Here is a 26,461-nt window from a genome sequence, read left to right as displayed (position 1 = left end):
GCCATGGATTTACTCATACATGTATGTTTTCATGTTCGATATTCTCAGGAGATGCAACTGTATATCCTTTTCACAGATTGCTTCAGTCAAGAGCAAGCTGTATGGAATGAGTATGTATGGAGGGGTACTACTAACAGGCGTATGTATATAGAAATGTATGCGAAGGTCTGAAACCATTTGACAACTATGTTGAAATTTGGCCTTTGTTTTTAATATTTTAAATTACTGAAGAGATGCAAATATTTGGATGGACATTTATAGCTTCACATAAAGGAAGATATAAGATGAATGTTTACAATGTTACAACTGAATGTGGAATGGCATAGCCAAAATTCTCAACCTTCTATGTTATTTTACAGAGGAAAAACTAAATTACACTGTATAAAAATTCATAAGAAATTACAGTTAAGGTTACTTTTATCATAATGCTGCTCCAAACACAGGAATTTCCCATTTCTTTCATATTTATACAAAGACATCTCTTGAACCTAGCTATACTATAATACCCTTTACTATGTTCTGGTAGAAACTGTAAAAATATTTGTCTTGCAATAAGCTAGACACTGGATCGATATGCAATTTCAGATAATGGCCATAGTTAATCTGCATAAAGTATTCTGTAAAGACAGCGTCCCTAGCTTCAAGCATGGGTAGTCTCCGGGACTTCAGTGGGCGCTTGTGCATATGAGCACCCGTCCTTTTTGATGAACAAGGGCTGTGGTTTACTGATTCACAACTGAGGAAGGTGAGAGACCTGTTATATTACTACCCAGTAGTTACGTTTAACTATAATATACTAAACTACTGTTAGAAACGAGCTAACTGTGCATTAACAAGAGACTGAGAGCAGCAAAAATAAAAGCTACTATTTTCACACGCTGGTGCTTAGATGTTCACAGTTTGAAACACAACTTCTGTCTGGCCAAACATTTTCTTTCTTGAACATTTATTAACTTAAAAAAAAAATATGAATTACCAAAAGAAAGAAGTCATCTGTGACATTGGAGTTCATGTTTCCAAACCAAAAACTACTCTTGAGTCAAAGCATCAGCAGGAGTCTTAGAATGCTAGACAGAAATAAACTAGGTAATAAAATGCCATTATGTTCAGCAACGCACAAATCTTCTGGATTGACAAGCCAGGACTATTTTGTTAGAACAAAGGATGGTATTCCTTCAAATCTGCCTCTTAAAGAGAAAGCACCTAATTTAGTCCTGAATCTACAGAATAATTTCCAAGATTTTACATAGGTTGCTCTGGATTTACAGTGACAAGCAAACCAGAATGAGCTCAAAAATCGGATGTTAAAATAGTAATTTTGACTTGGATAAGAGTCTCATGAAACATTTTTTTTCCTTTAGCTTCCTGGTGAAATGCTTGTGTTTTCCATATTGGTCTTTTATTCTTCCTCTTTCTGTTGCTCATCTACTGTTAGTCATGTCACCTACTAAAAAAAATTAAACAATCCTGTTTGTTTGAGGTCAAACTCTGTTTCATGCATATTTATTGGTGAAGAAATACTCCTGGCGCAAAAATAAATTAAATATACTTGTCACTTCAACCGTTTTCTCAAAGCCAATATTAGGAGCTTTCACAGTATAGTATTCTAGTACTTGAAAGCATGAATCCTTGTATTATCCATAGAGCTTTCCTAACAAATAATAGATTAGTCTCTTCAGACATGGAGCAGCATGAGAGAGATTCCAAATACCACTTTGCATTCTTACTACCTGCTTTACAACTCCATATATTTTATTTGTGAGAGTAGAACAGGAGTACAGTAAAAAAAACCCCAAAATTGGGGAAAAAATCCTGTTGTATGAACAAAGTCATTTACAAAAAGTTGAAGCATAGATACAAAAAACAAGACCCAGACGAAAAAATAAAACATACAATAAAAAAAATTTCAAAAAATCAGAAAAAAAGCGTTGAATCAAACTGTTTCCTGCAATGCTGGAGTTCCTTGATGTAGTGCGATTACTAAATATAGTATTTTACTAATCTCAGCAGGGAGCTGGCTAACTGCATGCCCGTCAGATGTTTTTAATGGTCACCCCCTGTGGAACAAATCTAAGGAGTGCATGAAAAACACCCACATTTTAAAAAGCCCCCTTGCTAGATCATTAAGGAAAGATAAAGGCCTGTACATTCGGATGTGATATATAACACAATCATTGTGTCAAGAAAACATATGTTTGATTAGCGCGCCTCAGGTTCATTAATCGCTGTGTCTCCTTCACAGCAGTGGGCAAAGTTTCCACCGCAGCTACTGCTCGGAAGGGTAAAGACACTCGGTAGCTTAAAGACTGACAGTTCAGCAGTAAATCTTGAGCTATTCCAACACGCTCCTCTCTTACAGGGTTTGAACAGTAGCTGTATCGTAGTCTTAAATCTTCATTAAAATACAGTCCTAGGGTTTAGACTAAGAAATAAGCCATTACTGTACCATAAATAGGTGACAACAAGCTGACCAAAGGCATTGTCACAGGTTACTGCGGTAGTGTTTTACGTTCTGACTATAGTAAGGCAGACACTTGACATCTATAAAAACATGTGAAGTACAAATAAGGGTGAAAAAACTTACTTGATACAGTTCCCAAAGAGAATGTATAAAATATCTGCTAAATGCAAAACAAGTTTATCATCTGAGCCAAAGAAGTTTGTACGTCCTTTTTTTCATGCTATTTAGATATCCTCTGAACTCAGAGCTCTCGTTTCAGTGATGCAGGAGATCTGGAAAGTTTGGCCATATATTATGCTCAGTCAGGCAAGGGAGACCCAGCTCCGTCCTGCCTCTGGATGTGATGTTTGGTTCTAATAAAGAGAAAATTAGCTAACACCGTGGCTGTCGCAGCAGCGTACAGGATAATAAGTACAGTAAGGTGCTTACTGTTTACCTTGCATCTGTTAAACCTTAAGCCAGGTATGTATTTATAAAGACAGTGTTCCTGTGGAGCACATGCAAAGCAAACAACCGTATTTTCAGTGGCTGGCATTCAAGTGTGCAAAGAGACCTGTTTGTCTGACAGGGAAGCTGAAATCAGGACATGGCTTTCTATAAAAAGTCACACTGATGTTGAAGAGTACCTTGCTACCCTGTTCACTTCCTCTATTCTATAACTAAGATACGTATTATTTTGTAGACATAGTAGAGAGCAGTTTAACTACAGTGATCTAAAACACTGAATACAATCTTCCCCCCCAAAATGAATAAGAAAAACATGATTAAAAGAAAAAAAAAAATTATTCATAAATTAAAACACTGCAAAGCACTGCAAAAACATGTAAGTTACACCTGACGTGGTTTTTGCAGCAACAACTTGTCTGCCCCTGATCCATTCACCCATAATTATTCAGGTAAATACTGTATTTTCAGGGAGAGGAGTTGAAATTAATTTTGTAATTCACAGTCAACGGAAATATGAAAAACTGGCAACCCTGGGATCTCCTGTTTTCATCACATGGCCCAAAAAAAGGAGGGAGGTGAGGGAGTTTGTGTTCTGCTAAGAAAGTACACAGAGGACGAGCGTGGTATGGAGCACTTGTGGAGGAGCTTGTGTCTCAGGTATCATCCTGAACAACTGAATAAAAGGAGAGAGGAACTTGGTTAGTTTGGGGAGAGAAAATAGTTCGGTTTAAAATCACTTTCTAGCAAAAGCTTCGATGGAAATATGTTTTCATGTACACTCTTTTTCATTATGAAGGTTGTGAAGTAAGTATTAACTATTCTCTGTTTACAAACTGCATGTGAAAGCCCCAAACGCTGCATTAACGAAGAGAGAACAGGATCACTGTGAAACTGCAAGTACAAAACCCGCTGCCTGAGTTTGCTGAAAAGTCTGATGCTGATACAGACACTGTTTTTGTGCACTAACCTAGATATAGGGCAGTATGCGGAAAGAACTGCCCTTCTTTAATTAAAACAAGAAACAATCATTTCACTTCTGAAAATTATCCTGCTTCATGGTGCTCCCAATTCTGAATGAGACTGAAGGAGACGACAGCCAAAAAAACCTCTGAAAGCCTCAGCTTCAAGTCGCAGTGAGAGGAATAAACTGCAATTTGTCTCTTTTCTCCTTCTTCACCTTTTCTTGTTGCTTCTCTTTTTAAGGGTTTTTGCTTGAGAGCTGAATTCCCTTATTATAATTAAAGCTAAACCCCAGACTGCTATGAATTCACCATCACACCTTCACATTTTTGCCAGCTGAAACTTCCACTCTTTCAAAGTTTTGGCTGTATTCCAAGCCAAGGTCTGTAGCTAAGTTATCAAGTCACATTAGGATTTACTTAGAAAGATTTTGGCAGGGAACGCAGCCTGGTGTGTTTAGTGCTGGCTGCAGTATTTTGAGAGATCCTGACAGCTTTTAAACTTTCTCATACGTAAACCCCCTAAATTCTAAAATTGGTTATGAAAATATAATTCACATTTTTTCCATGGACTAAGTTACGTGCAGGGATATGTGGGAGGATTTTAATGATTATTTGCAAGATGCCGAGGAGAAAAGCTAAAATGTTACCAAGGTGACATCCACATCACACCTGGGGACCCACGCAATGCCATTAGCCAGTTATGCTCCATTTACCTTCTTTCCTTTTAGAAACTGAAACAAAAAAGAAGCACCTGGCTGTTTCTGGAGGCAAGAAGAGCAAAACTTCAGCAGTGGGAGGATTTTAATGATTATTTGCAAGATGCCGAGGAGAAAAGCTAAAATGTTACCAAGGTGACATCCACATCACACCTGGGGACCCACGCAATGCCATTAGCCAGTTATGCTCCATTTACCTTCTTTCCTTTTAGAAACTGAAACAAAAAAGAAGCACCTGGCTGTTTCTGGAGGCAAGAAGAGCAAAACTTCAGCAGCACTTAGGTAAAGGGCTTTTTTTTTTTAGCGGTAACCATGGCTAGAATAGAAGAAAGCTAGTTTAGACAGATTTCTAGCCAGAAGCCAGGTAGCTGGAGACCTCGTGTCAGAAAATTTTCTGCCCCTTGTAGCTAGATTTGCATTTGATTTCCTAATCCTGCATGCTCTTAAATTAATTCCGAAATATTCTTCCTGCAACAAATACTACCTCCTGCAAATATTATGCTCCGTGAATGAATATGCTAGGTTTCCAAACTGATGTATCTTTCCTTATAGAAACTGACATGAGAATGAGTCTTACAATTATTTTTTTGCAGAATGATTACCCCTATTTTGACTTCTGTTGAGGTCAAAAATAGGGTAATATGGACTAGACAGTCTATAGTCAGCAGAAACATTTCTGAAATAAATGGAAACTAATAAAACCACTTCTCATAGATCTACTCTGGGTCACTGCTATCAACTGTGGTACTGCCTATCTTCTCTCTGAAGTTAGTTGATGAAAAAATCTTATAAACCAGAAGGCAATGAAGTCCAGGTGCTTTGATTTTTACATGAAGCGCTCTCAAGAACAATTCTTGCTATCAGTTTCTTCTGTTTTATCTCTTCCTCTATTTCACATTCCCAACGTATTTTCTTACTTTTGGCTAGTCACGTATGAATTAGGGTTTGGAGACCTTGAAGCCCTTACCTACAGAACATAGCCATTTGATTTCAAGTTGATTTTCAGTGTAGTAGGACACCTGCAGGTTTCTGACAGCCGGGTAAGGACTCTCAGTTAACAGGTTGCCTGGTGGTGTGCAAATCACAGATGCCACTAAAATTACCAATAAAATCCTGACTGACCCACTGCCTTGCTTGGAGGAAACTTCTTTTCCTGTTAATCTGTATTACCTTTGCAACAAAAATAGCAGCTGTCTTGAATAAATCGGGAAGTTTTGTAGCAAATAACCTGATAAAAAAGTGTAAGTTTTCTTCAGAGCACAAAGACAGTAAGTTCACACGGATAAAAGGAGTTCTCCTATTTCCTGACTTCTGCCCAGTGGTACACAACTGTAAAGATGCCAGTGAAGTGTAGAAAGCGGTACTGGTTTTGGCTGGGATAGAGCTAATTTTCTTCATAGCAGCTTGTATGGTGCTACGTTTTAGATTTTTGATCAAAACAGCGTTGTTAGCAGCGCTCACACAGCATCAAGGCCTTTTCTGCTTCTCACCCCACCCCACCAGTGAGTAGGCTGGGGGTAGGCAAGAAGCTGGGAAGGGACACAGCTGGGACAGCTGACCCCAACTGACCAAAGGGATATTCCATACCATGTGACGTCATGCTCAGCATATAAAGCTGGGGGAAGAAGAAGGAAGGGGGGGGACATTCAAATGGCGTTTTGTCTTCCCAAGGAACCGTTACCCATGATGGAGCCCTGCTTTCCTGGGGATGGCTGAACACCTGCCTGCCGATGGGAAGTGGTGAATGAATTCCTTGGTTTGCTTTGCTTGTGTGTGCGGCTTTTGCTTTACCTATTAAACTGCCTTTATCTCAGCCCACAAGTTTTCTCACTTTTACCGTTCCTTTCCCCCATCCCACTGGGCAGGGTGAGCGAGCGGCTGGGTGGGGCTGAGCTCCCTGCTGGGGATAACCCCCGTGCTTTCTGGCACCCGATGCAGGATAGGAGAGGTTCAAGATAATGACAAATTTGATCAGAATATGCTAGACCAAATTTATAGCTGTTTAGCTACTAATTGGCAGGCTCCTGTGCTTGCCATGGGGCTTGCTTGCTTTGCTGTATATTAGAGTCTAGTACTTGTTCGTGGCTGCTTTTTGCTGTACTGCTGTTTCCTGTACTCCATATTGTCCTGTTCTGCTCTGCCTGGGAACACACTGATAACAGTAATGGGCTGGCCCATGGCCAGGGCATTGCTGCTGCTCCTGTGCTGCTGTACTGGGCAGGCTGGAACTCAAGTCCAGGGGACTGTGACCGTGGATAAGTCCACGGTGCAGCAGGAACATCCAGAAGCATATGTGGCCGTGGAGTAGTCCATGTCAGAGCAGGTACACCCCTGAAGGAAGTGTGGCCCATGGGTACGGTCACACTGGAGCAGGTACGTGGCCTGTGAATAAGCCCACGCTGGAGCAGGGGCAAGGGGAGCATTGCAGTGTTAAACCCTATAACCTGGTCCAAACGTACCAGAGGTGGAGATTGTAATGGATATACCTCTTAATTGTCGTTGACCCATGATTTGAGTTACATTTTATAGGAAGTACTCTAAGCAGGAACCACCTAAACCAACGGAGGACAAGCCTCACAAGAAGTAATGAAAGTGCAGCAGTGACCCAACCTGAGCTGACTTTGGTGCCAAATAACTCCACACAGCACACCACCTCTCCTGTCCTGAGCAACTACCATAACAGATGGAGCCCAAGTCATGGACTAAATGAACTCAGTGGACATTTGTGGAGTTTTTAAAGGGGTGGTCCATAGACCAAGGGAATGATATCTGTGTATATATCAAAGGATGGCAAGGGCCAGGTGGTTAATGAGGATCTATTGGACAGTGTGGGACCTGAGCATGATGTAAACGTTATGGAATATGGGGTGGAGAATATACTGGTTTTGGCTGGGATGGAGTTAATTTTCTTCAGAGCAGCTTGTATGGTGCTATGTTTTGGATTTGTGACCAAAACAGCGCTGTTAGCACACCCATGTTTTAGCTATTGTTGAGCAGTGCTTACACAGCATCTGCACACCTTTCCTGCTTCCCGCACCACCCCACCAGCGAGGAGGCTGGGGGTGGGCAAGAAGTTGGGAGGGGACACAGCTGGGACAGCCGACCCCAACTGACCAAAGGGATATCCCACCCCATATGACATCCTGCTCAGCAATAAAAGCAGGGGAAAAGAAGGAGGAAGGGGGGATGTTCAGAGTTATGGTGTCTGTCTTCCCAAGTAACCATTAGACGAAGCCCAGCCCTGCTTTCCTGCTGAACACCTGCCTGCCATATTTTGCTTTGCTTGCACATGCAGCTTTTGTCTTTATCTCAGCCCGTAAGTTTTCTCACTCTTTCTTGCCTTTCTGATTCTTTCCCTCATCCCACTAGGGGCAAGTGACCAAGCAGCTGTGTGGGGCTTAAGCTGCCCACCAGGGTTAATCCACAACAAAAGTCTGTAGTAATTTGAACATCAGGCAATAGTTTGATAATGGGTGAAAGTGCAAACTTCACATTAGGGAAAAAAAAAAGTATCCAGAAAAGACGGAAACTGAGATAATGAGGACTTTGTTGACCATTTCTACAGGTGTTTATACTTCCTGTGGGTAAGAGACAAACATTGCTGTTGAGATTATTGTACTGGCCACTGAGCATGGCATAGTACAAAGACACAGAAAGATAATACCCTTCTGCAAAAGGCCAGATTTCAATACTTTCAGTGATGACAGAGCACAAGATCATTCCACACGTCATTTTACAGAAACCGACATGACCAATGAGCAGTGCTAGTGAACTTGACTACAACCCAAGGCACCAGGACAGGAACCAAAAGCCCAATTCCACAGCTTGTTTTGCAGAAGCAGGTATTGGTAATACATGGCAACACAGGCACTCTTGAGCTACTTCAAAGGGTTTCATGAATACTTATTTTTAAATATAAATTCCCACTGCCCTTTGAGTGTTAACATTAAGGTGAATCAGCTGATCACAGTTCCCCCAGGGCCTGACAGTACACTACTATTTCAGAACAATTTCGTTAATATTTGCAGTCTGGTCAATCCTGCTGGGAAAGAAGTCTCCAATGCCTTGGGGGGGGTCTAGATGCACAGTCATATACACAGAATTATGGGGGGGGGTTGACCCCAAATGTGGATGAAGCAATATTTGCTTTAACAGCCTTATTTCAAAAGTATTCTCTAACGTTATTCTACAAATATTTTCATTTTTTAGCATCCTAATTTTTCCTGCTTTTTGGAGATAAGATCTTCTTCAAAGAAGCATTTATATAAAAACAGTTTGCTGACATAGCCTTCAAATCCGTTTTACATTTATGATGCCAGGAAGCCTGATGTTATAATTTCAAAAGCTTCCTTTAATTATTGTTTGGTTTTTCTAATTTGAACAAGTGATGAGACTTTTGTACTCCCCGGACATTTGCTCGGATTCCAGTCCTAAGCTGACAGTGGCCACAAACCTTTCTGCAGCCGATGCATTCAAGGACACAACAGTATCATCATTCATTATAATAGATTCAGTACATAGAACCCTTCCCCTCAAAACACAGTAAAATTTAACTTTTTTTTTTTTTCTCTAAAGCGATTTGGGGGAATCTGTGGAAAATCACATCAGCCATTCATGACTCATAAGAGGCGGTTTGGGTTTTGTCCAGTTTACCACAGCACAGCTCCATCTCACCCTTAAATAAATGATCACTGGAACACAATCACCACAAAACAATTAAACTTCTAACTACAACTTTTGTAGTGTAGGCTCAGTAGATGACTACTGAGGAAGAGTGGAGGTGAATGACATAGCGGGGGGCCACTTTACGCAAAGCAGTGAGCCACGAGAAAGGCTGAAAGAAGCAAAGAGAAGTTGCTGCTTGCTATCCTGAGAGAGGAATGGAAATGAAAACAACAACAAAAAAATGAAGATCGTCTGCTGTAAAAACTGAGATAGGACATTTAGGATGGGAAGGTGGTCTACAGTCCATTAGAGATGCAGAGACAGGAAATGCCCACTGATTTTCTGGGAAACCACGGAAACTTCATTTTAACGTGCTGCTTCAAAGCCCTTTATTGAAGCTTTCACCTCCACCACAGCATTCTCGTTAGTCTGTTTTCATTTCTTCCCATCAGCCTCCTCAGCAGGGAGATTCTGCTGAGAATGAGATGCGATACTGAGCATTTCTTAGAATGCTTTCACCGTACTTCACTCACCAGAACAACAAAAAGTCTCATAATTCCCTTTACTGTAGCTATTTGAATCTGAAGTCAATGGGGAATGCTTGGGTGTTTTTTCCTGCTTGTTTTTCTCCCTAACCTTGCAATCCGTACCAATGAATTCTTGCAATTTTCAAAGCTAATTCAGAGATTTGTGTTCTGCAAGAGCTCAAAAGACTGGTAAATGTCTTGCTGTAGCCGCCTTCTCCTTCTTATTTATCATGGCTTTTTTTGTGAATGTGACAAGTTTATGGAAGATTTTGAAGTGCAGTCCTGTTGCCCAAATCCATAACTGTGTCACTCTGTTGCCTTCAGAGATACAACAATTTGTACAAGTAAATGATCTGGCCTTGGTTTTCCAGTCCTAAGTTATACTGAAGGTCATCAAAAAGAAATACCTGGTGTGCTGGCAAAGACCGATGAAACTTCAATCGAAAAAAGTCCTGCTTGCCGTGGGAAGAGAAAAAGATAGACCGAAAAGGGATAAGAAGTTGCTTTTACTGAGGTAAAAAACCAGCTTCAGAGGTAAGGAAGAAGGGAAATGGCTAATGTCAAGACTCCCAGGGAGCTCTTGCAAATTAAGTATGCATATTTCACTGGGTCATGTAATGAAGAACAACTAACAAAAGGAAAGCTGCTTCCATCTAGTGAAGCCCAGTGAATTTTGATTTAACTAAGTAAGCAACTTTTCTTAATTGTGACCTGCTTTGGAAAAGAACTTTTGAATTGAAATTGTTATTTCAGTCATCATCAATGAGTTGGCATACTTGGACACAAAATGTTAATGAAGGAAAATAAAGGCAATTGCATCAAATTTCAGGATGCAAAAGTTGTGATGATAATAATTTATATTTCAATTATTTTCTTCAGGCTTAACCCTGAATCCCTCACTCATTCCTTTTGTATTAAAAATTTGCACTGAACTCAAATCTGATTTTCATGACTGTGTCTAGGAGGTTTGCTGGAGAAAGGGTTTCAGGCCCAAACTCTTCATCATTAAAAAGACCAAGAACTCTTTAACTATCGTGAACACTGTCAGTAAGTTCTGACAGCGAATTTAATATTGGTCAAAGAGAAAGAGATCTCAGGTAAAAGCAGGGCTGGGATTCACAAACCTTCGCAAACTCAGGTGGGATGGATGCGAAGGTCACCCACCGTCCTTCACTTGGGAAGCCAGGTGCCAGTTCTGCGGTGCTGCACTCATTAGCAGCCACAGCTAAATCTGAGAGACCAGAAAAGGGTCACAGCACTACACTACGACCGACGGCTGCTTCACATACTACACCGCGTCCGAAGAAGCCAGACTTGCCCCTTTTTGCTCTCCCTGTCAGTGACTACATCCTTCAGCGAAAGCGGTGAGCAGACACCAAGGAAAGTACCATTATCAATCACACCAGGATGACAACCCACAGCACGTGAGGACATGTCTGCGTCAGACAACACAGCACAGGGCAGAAGTCTCAAAGGTATGACTGACTTCAGGCAATGAGTTCACAGCGTAGGGCAACAGCCCAAATTTGCAAAACACTATGTAGGGTGCCCAGGCTTACAAGTGAACTGGAAGCCAGGTACCTAATCTGCACAGGTGTTCATGAAAATCTCAAGAAGCATCTAGCTTTTTAGATGCTTTTACACTTCTAAATGACTTACTATTAGCATCCATAGCACCTGTGACAATTTGAAAATGGTATTTAGGTGCTTTTTAAAGTTTGACCTGCTCCAAGAAATTTGCAATTACATACAGATCAGACCAAAACTATAGCTCTTTCCTTGAAATTCACCAGGGGTTGAATTTCCCTGAAATTCTCCTCACATACATATCTCAGTAGTGAGATCCAAGCACTCTTGATTTCCAAATCCAACCTCCAACAAAGCAAAACGAGTGTTTTGTTTAAAGCCACTGTAGGGAACGGTTTGAGCTCAGTGTCAACCCTCGTACAAAGTGTGGAAATTTAGCTTAGGCCCACCTTTGCCAAAACCATGCGCTGAAATGTAGGGGCCACAAATAAACCTGACTCTAGAGCATCCAGCAGGACTTCTCCTGTGTGTGGAGTCCTTCAGAAACGTATGCCTTCGCTATTGGTTGGGGAAATGAGAAACATTTAGAAATGCCCAACAATAAAACATTTAAATCTATCAATGTATAAAATGGAACAGTTAACCACTAAACAAATGCGGAGGGGCAAAAAGAAAAAATATAAATTGTGTAACCATTGCAATCAAAGCAATACATCACATAGAAACGATATCCTGTGTGAGGTTTTATTACATAGCCACTACAGAGAAAAAGTTAAGACCTCTAAGTCCTGCCAATGCAGCAAGCCAAGTATGGCTGCAGCCACGCACCGGGACTGACTGTGGGCACTCAATCATGGCTTTTTAAATTTTACGATCTTTGCTTCATGGAAACTCCCAGCGGAATTTCCTACTGGACTACCTGCAACTTGTGTTTTGCCTCAGTAACAACTGGAGGCTCAAATTATTCATGTGTAAACAGCTTCTCTAAATGTTTCCATTTAAACAAACTCTCTGAACAATTTACTGCACTTAAACGGTCAGCAAAAATAACTGTAACTTTCCTAATCTAGTTACAAAACAATGGCCAAAATACCACATAGTCACTTAAAAATAACAATTTTACCAAAGCTGAATTTTCCTTTAAACAATCTCCGGGCAAAGTCTGCAAAACCATTAACTGGTAGATTGTATTCATAAATATGAAGCAAGCACTAAAAATGCTTTATTCAGGGTTTGTAAAGGCTTGCTTGAAGTACTTGTGTTTAATTATCACTGGTAATTTGAAGCCTGAGCCTTGAAAGTATCCAAGCTAAACACCTGTTTTTCAGTGACACTGAGCTGCTGCTTATCAATTACAAATATCTTTAGAATAATAGGCCACAAAACATAAAAATGTAATTTTTTAGTACTTTTCCATACATTGGTCCCAATAACTCTTAATATTAAGGGCTTACAATAGAACATGGCTGAGATCATATACAAACAGTTCAGAAGAATTTAAATTAAATAACCACATTTTAAAGACGTGTCCCCTGCAGCTAAAGAAGTTCAAAAAAACCATTCAAATAAGCAAATAACATTTTTTTACATTTACAAATGAAACATCATATGAGTATTTATTGATTTTTTTAAAAATTCAAAAATACATTGTAACAGAACAGAATGTATACGTTCTTCAATGAAAGACAAAACTATGGTTATCATCCGGACCAGAATACAAATACATGCTAACAATTTAAAAATCATTTTGGGTCATTCAGGAAACATGAAACAAGCTAGCTGTTTGCAAATGCAGTAGTTTTCTACTTAGTAAATATGCCTGAGAAAGTTAACCTGTAAAGAATTCGGCTTTTAAACTCTTAAACACAAAGAGCTTTCTAGGCTGAAATGGTGAAGAGACCTGCGATATGCACCTGACAGGCCACTGAGCCATTTCCCACAGAGATTCTGTTCACTGCTCCACCTCGGCTCAGCCACCCAGCAGTGGCAGTTTCACATCAATACCAGGCTTATTCAAGCGAGGTGTTAAAAAGCATGCTAAGATGATGTAAAACCATCAGTTACATACACAGCGGATAGATGTTAATAATCGAGATTCTTTACCAAACTCCTTGGTTTGTATCAGGGCCAAGTAAAAAGTAGTAGTCTAGTTTATGGATGAAACGGATTATATTTTTTGGCTCAAGGTAAGACCCTTTAAAAACAATTTCTACATAAGCATCTAGAATCAAAGCATGAAAAAAAACCAGGACAAACACAACTAATCATTTTACAGTAACCACATACTGTAGGCAAGTAGGAATCAAAACAGTAACATAAATTGTGCATCGGTTCTATGAAAATAAAGTGTTACTAGTAGACACAAGCAATCTGACAAGATGTGAAAGCGAGCAGTGAAAACTTCACGGATTGAATTTCTTTTCATCGGAATTCATCTGTTTCTACTGCAGGCAGGTAACAAATAGAACTCAGGAAAACTGAATTCCAGTTAGCAGCTTAACTCTACTACGGTGAGGCTTAGGCTTTTACCATTTCTTGCATTAAGAGACATTCAAACTAATGAATCAAAAATGACATTTTAAAAATGAAGACCAAAAGAAAGCTGAATGTACAGTTTAGACAGAAACAGCATTAGGTCAAATCCACAACTGGTGATATCTGTTGTACGCAAATGTAATTTAACTATGCTGCTTATGCCAACAGAACATCTGACACTATTTCTCAAATTCTAGCAGCCTCTTTTAAATCACTTCCAACAACGGCATACTTTGTAAATTACATGGGCTTTGATGAAAAAAATCATTATCAGGCATGCAAAAATTCTAACAGAAACCTCCCATTTCCAGAATTTAGTTACATGATCAAACTACATATGCTAGAACATATGAAACCAAACAAATTCACAACTGTGAAAAGGAAAAACAAAACAAAACAAAAACCTACAACAGGAAAAAGAGTATTTCTACATAGCTGGTCCTATCCTCCGATGGTGCAACACAGTAAAATGAGCTACAATCCACATATGCATGTAATTTTGCAGGTAATGGTGATCGGGAAGAGGCTTCCTTTTCCCACCTTCCACACTGCAGAAATGACTGGATGTACTACAGAGGCTGTCACTGTCCTATGAAAGGTAGGGTATTTGCCATTGCTGGATACAGGTCATCAGTGCTGAAGGACTCATGCGCTGACCCAGCGCAGTACATCTTACATTCTCTAGCATTGACTGTGATGTCAAAAACATTCTGCATTGCTCTGACACCAGGTCTGCTCCTAGGCTGCACCTTCTGATCATAACATTGTTCTACAGGTTACAACTAAGAGGTGCAGGGTGGGAAGCAGAGTAACGGCTTTAATGACCCGACCCAGAAGACAAACGCAAAGTTAAGATGGTGCGTCACTACCTTCTGGATCAGAGTCGAAGAGAGAAACCAATGCCAGAGCAGTATGTAAAGCTTCTACTGCCAAGAGGTGAAGACTCTCAAAGAAGTGCAAGTAAAAAGCATAATTTAAGCCTGTAATTATTTAAGGAGAATAAACAAAGAAGAAAAAGATGGCCTGCAGTAAGGTGAATGGAAGAAAAGAACAAAAAAGAGAAGGAGGGACATGTATATTGGTGCAGGGTTGTATCTCCTGGACCCAGAAACTGCCTTGGACACCAGCTAATTTTACAAGATAAGTTACATGCATGCCCACATTCATGAGGGCAAGAGTGAAACCTTGATGGTAATGCTATGATTCTGGCTGAAGAGCTTCATTTTCCCCCTCCCATACCTGAAAGCCTTGAATCCTTGCCAAATACTCCAGCTGTTTTGAAGGCTGCACTGCAGAACAGGGGGAGGCAGGAGATATTCCTTTTAGACCTATGGCTTCGGCAGTCGGGGACGTTCCATTCATGAGAAGTTCCCTGGCAATCGTAGCTGTGCTATTTGTTGTAGGAGATATGCTGAAGAAAGAGCTAGAAGTCTGGCTCATTTCTTTGGATGACAAATAGCTTACGGTGGTACCAGGGGCTGATTTGTTGCGGCTTGCTTCCATCTCTTGATAAACATCAGGAGAGAGATGGAGTATTCCCTTTGGTGCTGAAAGTAAAAGCAAAGATCATCCTCATTACTCTAGAATGGGTTTGACATGTAGACTATTTTCATTAACATACTTTGCAGTGGAAAACAAAGTAAGCATTTAAAAGCGGTATTTTTTATCCACAGTAACTGTAAATGAAATTGCATAACTTATTCAGAAACAAAGCAGATCTGAAGTGCCCCTCTTCTTCCTCTTCCCCCACTCTTTTTAAGAAGATACAAACCTGGACTTTAAAACGTGGCTAGCACAGAATACACAGCACGAACAAATAAGGTTTAGGGATCTACAAACCACGAGGAACAGCTGCTACTTCAAAATAGTAGCACGATCGTTGTTTCACTACAATCTCCTGCCTCCTACCTGATTCAATAATTTAGGCTGTTATTTCACAAATAATTTAAACTAGCTCATGTTCAGCACTGTCGCCACCAGTAGTAGTTCTTTCCTCTCCCACCTACAGCTGCTGTTTGTAGTCTCCAGCTGCTCTGTTGCTTGTGCCAGCACCTGCACCTGTAGGACCACGCAGTGATGCTCATGAGAACGAGCTGTTGGAGGCAAAAGAAGGGCAGGACAGCTTCTTGCGGCAGCAGCACTGCCTCAGGTGCTGGCTTAAAGTGTTTGCTGAATTAAAACGGCAGCCTGTGCTTAAATAACCTTAAATTGCCCTGCAGCCACATTGTTACTGTGCTAATGACTCTTATGTGACTGACTGCTCTTCAATGAAGAGGAATTTATTTATTTATTTATTTAGCTGCATATATGGTATCCTATAGTTTGCAAATTGCTACTTGCCTTGGACAACATTTATACTGGACAAGGAAAGCATGTACATGTCACCATTAATATCTACAGGAGTTAGGGTAAACATTAAAAAGATCTAAATTTATTTATGTGAATTACTTTTAAATATTTCCAGTGACATGTAAATTAGGGATAATTTGTCTACATTTGAAAATTTTTAATATACTTTTAAACAACATCTCAACCCTAAACCTGCTTGAAAATAGGAGTACATACTTAATCAGTTTTCCTGATATTGCTGTGCATGCAAACGTGCAGAATTAAGGCTGAAGTTTGCTAGTTTTCATACACAATGAAGCATTTGTTGGAAACATGAGTACCCAGTTTGCTGATATAAGAGAAAAACCTCTTTCTTATTATTAACAAATTGAAAAATGAGCTTGAAATTGTAATTTCATATTAATAGCATACTTTAATCTTCTAGGATATATATGAAAATAACATGGGTGAACCTGAGCCATATGGCATTTCATTCTAGGGATGATAAACCTGTTTGTTAACTGATTTAGTAATCCCAAGAGAAATCGAAGGGTTCAATGCTTAATTCATTTGCAGTACATATTAAATTCACCTCAGAATGTAGAATAAATTCAAAGAAGAGAAAGTTCATTTCCAGTTACCTAGAAAGGATTCCTCTCATCCTAGTAGTGCAAGTGGTATTTTTAAATAAAATGTCTACCACAAGGAGAAGACTCAAAAAATATTACCAGTAATAAATATCGTCATTTGCAACTACATGGTGAAAATCGAACTTCCTCACTGCTGACTCAGCAAACTACTTATAGGTGAATCTTTTAATCGATTTACTCACACATTTGGCTTTTAAATTAATATTGCTTTCAGAAAGCTGGAACATCAGCTTATACCATTCACAGAGACGTGTCTGTTATTCACCTGATTGCTCTCCCCACCTACCTTTGTGGGGCCGGGGAGCCTGGCTGAACTCTAACTTTAAAGGCGTTTTACCCAGTCTTACAACTGGCTCCAAAGCCAGCAGACCCTGCACTGAACTCTAGAGCTAAACATAAAATTCCAGACAATGCTACTGGGAAAGATGGAGGACAGGGTCCCTAAAATTTCTTTTTCTCCATTTGGGACAATTTAGAATATAACCTTATAGACAACAACAATTGTGTAAACACGCAGCATTATTTTATAGTGCATAATCAGTACGTGATAGTGCGATTCTATACCTTTTTTCTGAGGCTATAATCTCCAAGGCCTATCACTGCTCATATTTTAAAATAATCTTATACAAGGGATAGCACAAATGAAAATTAAAATAGATAATACAGATATTGATAGTTGACGTTAGGTTTCAAAACCAAACAGCAACAATAATACTGAGTGGCAGGTGTTCGCCACCTCCTAAGACCTGCCCATTGTAAATGTGATTTCCTACAAATATTTGAGAAACAGAAATGAAAATTGAACAAAAGGTAAAACAATATACAAGTTCAGACATAATACGGTATTAGCACCCCAAATCAATTTTAGAAAAACCTGGTACAAAGTTAACTTAAAAAAAGTTTAAAGACATTTAAAACCAAGTCCAATGTTGCAGATGTCTGTTCCATTGATGTAATATTACTTAAAACAAACATTTTACATGCTTTCTCAGCCGTTTCAGTGTTTTTACATGATCCACCCAAATATCTAACTGCTGTCTGGAACAATGGTTTGGAGTACTTCCAGATTACTAAGCTTTCTAAATGTTAAAATAACTAATATGCAGCATATGATGAATAAAAATATATTGAGCAGAGTATAGCAAATGCTCCTAAAGTACTGACTTTACTCTAATGGTGATGTTAAATTAATAATAGTACTTTTACACTTATGCAACACCTTTCTGCTAAAGACTTCAAAGTGCTTTATAAGCAATAATTAATTTAAAACATACATTGGCTCTGAGAGGCAGATATTATATTACCATCATTGATTATCTCTGGAAACAAAGTAATGTAATATTCCAGACGTTACATTAATATAGTTGCAAGCTATTAACTTTATATATTCAGGGCCTATGATTCTATGAAGCTTCGTACAAACTTGTTTTAAAAAGCCAATAAAAACTTAGTCTCTTTGAAAACTTCTATCAAGCATATATTAATTGCAATTCATTATCTATTTTTAATATATTATAGAGGATTTTCTAAATATTATTCCTCACTGTTGTCTGCTTACTTCAGCTGTTGAACTGTAAAGGAGCGTATATATATAACAGTTAGTTACAATAGTAAAGATGTTATCACAAGACAAGGAGTATGACATCAACAGAGGAGTAAGTGTAAGAACAAAAGAACTCTTCAGAAATTACCTTAATTAGTCTTCAAACAAGCACTTTAACAAAAGTGGGAGAAAGAAATACTATCCTCTAACACGTTTTTGCATTGCAGGAGAACATCTCTAGGTGAATATTTTCATATTAGTCTTTCAGTTAAAAAAAAAAATTGGATTTTTGTGTCTGCTAAATATTTATCCCATACTAACTTCACCATACTCCAAAGGTAGCATCATAATTATTAGGAGTCACAGGATCTATAATACTACCATTTAGACCAACAACATTGCACCTTCTGCTGGACATAACTTAGAGGTACATTCATGAAACATGTTAAAATAATTTCCATTTATATTATTTAAACCTGTGGGCAAATGTGATATGAAAATATGCAATGTAATCACTAACATTTGAAAAACATGTCTTATTCATCCTTGGCGGTAATTGTTAGCAGACTCTCACAATCTTCCGAAGTCTCCCAAAACCCCACACCAAAGACGTCTCTCACCTAAGAATAAATTTCTTGATCTTCCGTTGTCTACTTTTGCTGTCACGTACTAGACAACTGCAAAACAGTTTAGACTTCAAGGCAAATGTACGATTAAGATACAAAATGGCCCAGCTATCCTTCACAAGCCTTCTCCTTGAAGTGTAATCTCAGTACTTTGATTCCACTTCTTTTCACAGCAGCAGGAGTAGAGGCAGTCTCAGGAGTGGGGTTATTTTTATCCCTAACCCTTTCTCTATAGGGTCCCCTTGGCTAGGAAGACAGGGTGCCCTTGGCTGGGAAGACAGGAGGACGCTTCTACAAAAGGGTCCCCCATTGTCTGGACCTTCAATCCTCCTGGAGTTCACAGAAAAGACAACTAACTATTGGAGGGACTTTCTGCATGGGGAATGGGGTGAGGAAGGAGAATGACCGACAGTATCAGCAAATGAGCCTCAATGTAATAAGACTCCACAGAAATGGAATTTGCTGATAAAAGGACAGTGACAAGTTACCCCACAGCAGTGGGGTACTAAGTTAAGAAAAGTTCAGAGTGATGACAGTGTTGCCTGCACACTCACAGGTATTAGTGTCTCTACTGGTACCACTGGTGTCCCATTTTCAATTTTCTACATCTGTCAGGAAGACCAGAAAACATGAAAAGCTGAGATTTTGATTTTATCATTCAACTCCAAAAGATGACCTACAGAATCAGGCTTGTATTGTCAATGCTCATAGATATCAGTGCTAATCTTCTCTTTTCTACATGACCAACACTGTAGGGATACTCTTCCTCTGCCTTCACTCAATGACTTCTCCTGGTTCAAGGTCACTCATTGACTTTTTGTGTTTCAAGGACACTTGGTCTAAACCACAACTTTATTCTTTCTCAGAGAACCACGATTTTCTCCCTGGGCTCTCACCTGTCCTACAGGAAAGCTATACTTCTTGGTGCATCAGAAGCAGTGTCAGCTGGTGTATGACTTCCCCCAACACCCCTGAAGAGCACATGCTCTTCCCTGCACTACAACCAGTGATATGGGGCACCAGCATGAAGGAGCACCTCCATGTCTTGTGTAATGATGCAAAGTAAACCATGATATAATTCTGTATTTGACATGCTCATACATTAAGTTTAACACCCTGATATTTGAAATAACCCGTCACTGGATGAAAAAAAGATTGTTCATAAGGAGATAATCAGTATTTTCGGAACTGAATAAAATTCTAGATACATAATCATCAGAAGGCCTTCTTTCAGATTATGCTACCTATATTCACATTGAATAAAGCCTTCTTATACTGTGCTGCTTAAAATACGTGGCAAAATCTTGTAGTACGGCATTAAGCAGGAAAAGCTAGACCCAGATCTAATCCTGACTTCGCTATTATGTAAGTTAAAATGGACAAAACCTTAAGAGGCATGGAGGACTTTCACATGCAACAATTCCTCCATAGAACTGGCAGGTTTTCAACATGCCCTAGAATATGGCCCATTACAAATCTACTGAGAGCAAAAAAGAGAGTTTAAAAAACCAAATAACTATTTCAGTAACAAGACTGAAAAATGTAAATATTATCATAAAAAGAAATCATCATTTTATACTCCACTCCCTGTAAAAGCCTATTTATATACTAGAATATTTTCAAATTTTGTTTTATTACCTCAGTAGGAACTCAGAAAATGTCAGTCAAACAATTGAATAGGCAAATAGTATGACCATTATGTTCTCAGTAATAGTCTACACACAATCTTGGCTTGAAATACCAAGATGCAATCATTACCTACTTAACACAGCTATCTGTGGTATTTCTAAGTCACCAGCTACTGCAATATTCAGACATGAAAAAATGTTTTGTCATTACACAATGTCCTTCAATCAAAAGATCTCGTCTACGTGTCCTTAAACAAACTGTTATATAAAGTTGCTCATTAAAATACTAGTTTATTTAATCTTAAAATAACCATGACACTGAAGTAAATACTATTTAATTCTTCACAAAGTCAGGTCTTGATACCCTTAATTTCACTGGAACATTTTCTGTATAGCCAAAAATTGCAGTATCACAGGAGCCTTAAATTGTATACATTTTCTGTAACATTTGGTGTTTAACTCATGTGAGGAAAGTCCTTTGAAATCTCCCACAGCTTTACTCCTGCTTGGGAACATAAGATTTTGGTAAAAAAAAGACTTAGTGTTTGCAGTAGGGAATCTCTACAGGATATTCTATAAAATATTCCAACAGACAGACAAAACACCTACACCATTATTTTTACACGATAATTTCTGCATCGTAAGTTTCCAACAATATATCAGTGTACCAGATACCTAAGATTAAGATAAAGCAGGTTCTGAAAAGAACCAATCTAAATGCAGAAGAAAGGACAGTATTCTTATCAGTAAAGAGGATCAGCAAATTTGGAGCAGGAGCAAATCAAGCTCATGAGCTGGCAGATCAAGGTGCTTGTAAAAGCTACAAGAAAGTGATTTTTGAGGGGGTAAAGCAATTAGGAGAGTGCCTAAGTGCAACTGAAGGTGACTTGTGCAGGCAAGACTATTCATTAACAGATTAAGAGGGGAATGAGAATTGTGAAGGCATGACCCACATGTAGAAGAGATGAAAGAATGAGCAAGTCTACCAGACAAGGATAGAAAGGTTGCTGAAGCTAAGAAGGTCAAGGGGGACATCAACAAGCACGGCATAGGTGTGAGCAAAGATGAAATCAGAGGAGGAGAAAGCGGTGGGGGAGTGGAAGTCATAGGGATAAGACGTTTGATGTAAAGGAAAAGGGATGGAGGAGAGAATGGAGAATTTAAGTCTTGGTTCTGACAGCAATAAAGCCTCAGTTCAAGTGATTCCATTCTTCAAGGACATTATTACCCTAGACTAAGGGTGAGGTACATGGGGGGTTCCAGGTTGGGGTGAAGGGAGTAGGAAAAGGAGAAAAGACTTCAGAAAAGTGAAAGTATTGAGAGAAACACAGTATTGAGGTTAATTGTGATACTGCTTCGTTTGCTTGACTGAAGACAGAAATCCAAATGCAGATAATTTGCAGAATTACATTATTAAATTTGAATTTGAGAGTTAACATCAAAAAAGAGCTCTGCGTTGCTATTTCACATGCAGTTTTTTTCAAAGGAATAGACTTAGCAACCTTGAGCAAATGTAATTCGTACAGGAATTTTAGGGGACCAGGAAAAGCAAAAGGAGAATTTCTCTGAAATTACCTCTACCCACAGAGCTGGCTATCTACTGTCACGGTGGCTGTTCCCTCTTGATACATTTTATACATCAAGAGCTTAACGGTTAAGCAGTCTCCTAGAAAGCTAAGACTTGGATCCCTTCTCAGCCTGAGGGCATCCAAACCACAACCCTCACAGCCTAAGTGTGTGTTTCTTACATATGCACAATCCACACTATTCAAAACCCAGGCAGCAGCTTGCTTGCCACACTCTTTTTTTTAACCTATATCTAAAATGTGCAGAATTTAATATGTGTAAACCAGCCAGGGAACACCAGAATACATATCTGCACCTTCACTCACAAGTGCTTTAATCAAAAGACAGACTACTAAGTCATGATTCCTTTAGATCACTACTTCTCTGTGGACTTCTCGCATTTTAACAGCAGCTGATTTTTTATTTTCTGTCTGCAAATCGTAATGATATTAGATACACATCTCCAAAAGGCAGCAGCCATTATCCAGATTACTCTGCACCCCATGAGTGAAGAAGGAAACTAAATCTAAGTCTCCCAACTTTCTGGCCGTATGTTTAAAACACTAGGTACTTTAGAAATACACATTGTACTCTAAACTCAGCAAAGAAAGCATCACATCTGAAGAATGGAAACTTGTAGTACTTTAAGCACCTAACCGAGCATCTCAAAAGGGGCAATGTGGGGAGAGGAGGAGGACTAATTTCAGTTGTGGTCTTGCACACCTGAGTTGTGCCCAAATACCACTTACACACAAAAATGCTAATTTGGATCTTGCCACTAGTTCTCAAAACAGCAAGGAAAAAATAACCACACTCCCTTCCCTGTTTTGTTAATATGAGGTGGTTTTTAATATTAGGTGTTTTAGAAGTTTTTTCCACTGTTTCAAAAAATATATGCAAATTGTATTTAATTGGTATTATTCTGGATAAATCATTATCTCATTCTCATTGCTAGATGACACTGAAAAATAACACATTAATTATTAATAATGCCAAATACAGCATAGATTTCCTAGCTTCAATAACTCAGGGAAGAAACAAAATTGGACAAATCTCCTCTGCTTCTAAATTTAAGTTTCCTATGTCTTCAGTTAGAAAGAAAATGTAGTTATCTCAGATCTCAGACCCTTGCTAGAAGATGGGATGAATCCTTTTTATTTTTTTTTTTTTTTAAATTAGCAAATTAGCACATCAACTCAGCAGCTACAGAGGCAAGGTGTTATTTAAACATAACCAACTGCTATAAGAGACTCTAGCCAAGGTTGCAAGACATACAGACTGTAGACAAGTGGCTGGGCTGATGGAACTGCTCCCTGAAGCACACAGTGATGGTATAATGTTCACCTGACAGTATGTTTGCTAAAAAAACCCACAACACAAAACAAAAAAACCCAAACCAAACAGATGGAAAACTACTGTTCTGTGGCCTGTGCTTCATCAAATAAATGATGTTGTCAACCCCTCTTAGTGTGGTTTCTATTCAGAATGACAAATAATTCAACAAACGTTTAGTGATGTATCAATCCAACTCCTAGCAAGAGTGTATTATAATTGACGAAGTTTAGTAAGCTTGGAAACAATTCAAAAGTGAAGTCCAATGAAACAGCAGTACTTAGTGAGCAAAAATGCATACAACCCACTGCAACTCATCTTTGAAATACACACGAAAGAATTACGTATTTCAGCAAAATACAACACATAAAAATTCCAATTAAAAATGTCTGAAATACAAACCAAAAACTTTATTCCCATACTGTAGACTTCAGTTACTGTTCATAGAAATACAGGGGTATTAAATTATCCACTGGAAGTCTTCACCAAAATCCCCAGTTGAAAAATAAACATGTAGAGGACTATAAAAAAAAGTCTTTATAAAACTAGTGAAGGCCAGAACTATAAAGCTCACATAAAGTTTGTTTCCTCCAAAGTGAAGATGTATTAGTATGCAAAATTTCATAAATACATGATTTATTTTGCATTTATTTTCTCCCAAAAAACTGGTAAAGAAACATCGATGTAAGAGTTTGAATGTAATCATACAGTTAGGGCTTACAATAACAACATATATTTTCATACTTTTTATAATTCTTATATTCTTAATCTCTTAATATTTAAGTAGATTTTAAAAAATACTAAAATACAGGTTATTCATGGAAAAATGCTCAAATTTCGTCATGACAGATTTAAGAAACTCTTCTGAATATCTATTTGCTTTTTTCTCATTGCTTTTTTTTTTTTACTGAGAACAAGTGCATGAGATCAAGTATCTTTGTTCCTTAGGAGATCATCTGCTCCCGCTGCTCATTTACCATCTGAAATCATAATCATCTGTTGGTGACGATCTAATCATCTTCACAGTAACTAATTGTGATGTCACAAACAAATGATTATGATTTCAGGTGGTGAACAAACAGCAGGAGCAGATGTACTCTGAAGAACAAAGACTGTAAAGTCATGCACAAATCCCTAGTAATAAAATGTTAGGCAAGAAAAACAAAGAGTCTGTCCTTTACAGAGAGGTAGGATTGCTCTGAATGTATTTTTTTTCAGTATTAGTTTTTCAATACTTACTTTGTGACTCCCAAAATTGCTGGAAATAGATAAAGGAAAACTACACTATGGAAAATTGAAGGTGGGGAACATATAAAAACAGCTGGGGTCATTTTTTCCTTGTTAGAATTATAATATATAGAAACACTGTTACTTTTTGCTTTTATTTTTACATATTTGTGTTATTCATAGCTCCTCTACAGCTTCTCCTAGAACACATACTGTATGATGTTTGTGATTACCCCATCCAGAAATATAAAACCAAAATATGTTCTCAAGAAAATCCACTTTGCATTAGGATTGTTTATTTGTTACATGTTTTGTTTTTGTTGATAACTGCTTAAGTCAAATCCAGAGAGATAAATGAACATTCTGTTGACAGTAAACATCTCCTGTATGGGCTGCAAATGCTTGTCGTCAGTCCACAGCATCTCAGGGAAAAAAACTCACTCAACGTTCTAGTTATTTCACGTGTGAAAAATGTCTAAGATATCCCAAACCAAGAAACAAATAGCTTCTTGTTTCATCTTTAAGATTGTGAAATGAAGAGGAAAGGTAAAGAAGTAAACCTGTGGGAAGAAGCTTTGCCAGTGAGTAGGAGGAACAGAAGCGAAGTTTGCCGCAAGGATAGCTGCAAAAGTAACATGATAGAGGGGAACAGGAGAAGTTAATTTTCAAGGATATTTAATAGGGAATATTAAAAATGCATTGAGCAAGTATGTAGGAGGATACGGACTGTAGGGTATTTCTCAGCAAAAACAAACTACATAATAAGGGTACGACGAAATCTGTTCTTCAACTGTACTAAAATATATAACTGTTATGATTTTTGGTTTAGTTGTACTAAAGCATACAACTTCATTTTTCTATTCCAGTTTTATTTCACACAGTTTCAGATGGAAACACAGTGCATTATGCACACAAAGTAAGAGTATCTGCCTGCAAAAGGAAAGTGATGCACAATACGTTGTCCTAACAGGACACAATTGTTTTCCTGGAATAAAATTACTGGAAATCTGAGTAAGACCTGCCAAATTGTAGATGTAGCAATCTCAGAGCCTCGGACTTTCAAGACCACTGAAAGGTAGGTTTTAGGGTATCAACAAATGGAAAGTGTACATTTGTCTTATAAGCAAGGATATAGAAGGGAGGAAGCTGCTTCATCTGCCCTCTTTATAACTTCCTACAATAATGACAACACTGCAAGAGTAGATTCACCTACCAACAACTGTTGTTCTTAAATATAAACTAACATATTCATACCTGAAAGGATGTGACATTTTTGATCTCAAGCAGTAGAACTTATTTGGAACTGCCTTAAAAAACCCCTGCACTTCACACGTGCATGAGAGATCATGCATGCAAGTGATTCCTTTTATTCAAAAGGAGAAGACACTTCAAATTTCCACAGTTCTCCTTGACTATAAAGCTCTGAAGTTATCTTGGACTCTGGGGCTTAGGGGAAGATCAACGGGTGTGCACAGGGAAAACTCTTAATACTACTAGTTCTTCAGGATTTTTTTATGCATTCCCTGTGTGGGAAACTAACACATAATATACTACCAGAAGCAGAGCAGGCGAAGTGCTTATAGGTAAACTTGTACTGGCAGGCCATCCCCCTACTAAATACGAGCACAGCATTTCAACAAGTAATCATGTCTATGGAAAACTGGTGAGAAATATGAAGTGATAACTGCATACATCTTCTCCAAATGCAGCAATCCCCTGAC

The 26,461-nt window shown here is 38.6% G+C and overlaps 1 protein-coding gene across 1 annotated transcript in view; it reads right to left on the bottom strand.

The window, feature by feature from the left end:
- Positions 1 to 14,616: 14,616 nt before the first annotated feature.
- Positions 14,617 to 26,461, bottom strand: part of STAU2 (staufen double-stranded RNA binding protein 2) — a 72,207-nt gene continuing 60,362 nt past the window's right edge. The window contains exon 11 of the mRNA XM_009581065.1: positions 14,617 to 15,387. Coding sequence (XP_009579360.1) covers positions 15,038 to 15,387 — 350 coding nt within the window. The 3' untranslated portion in view covers positions 14,617 to 15,037. The remainder of the gene's footprint in view (positions 15,388 to 26,461) is intronic.

Source organism: Fulmarus glacialis, unplaced genomic scaffold (assembly GCF_000690835.1).
Source record: "Fulmarus glacialis isolate BGI_N327 unplaced genomic scaffold, ASM69083v1 scaffold10827, whole genome shotgun sequence".
NCBI classification, from domain to species: Eukaryota; Metazoa; Chordata; class Aves; order Procellariiformes; family Procellariidae; genus Fulmarus; species Fulmarus glacialis.
Note: the sequence above shows the minus strand (reverse complement) of the source record. Positions and strands in the feature narration are given on the sequence as shown.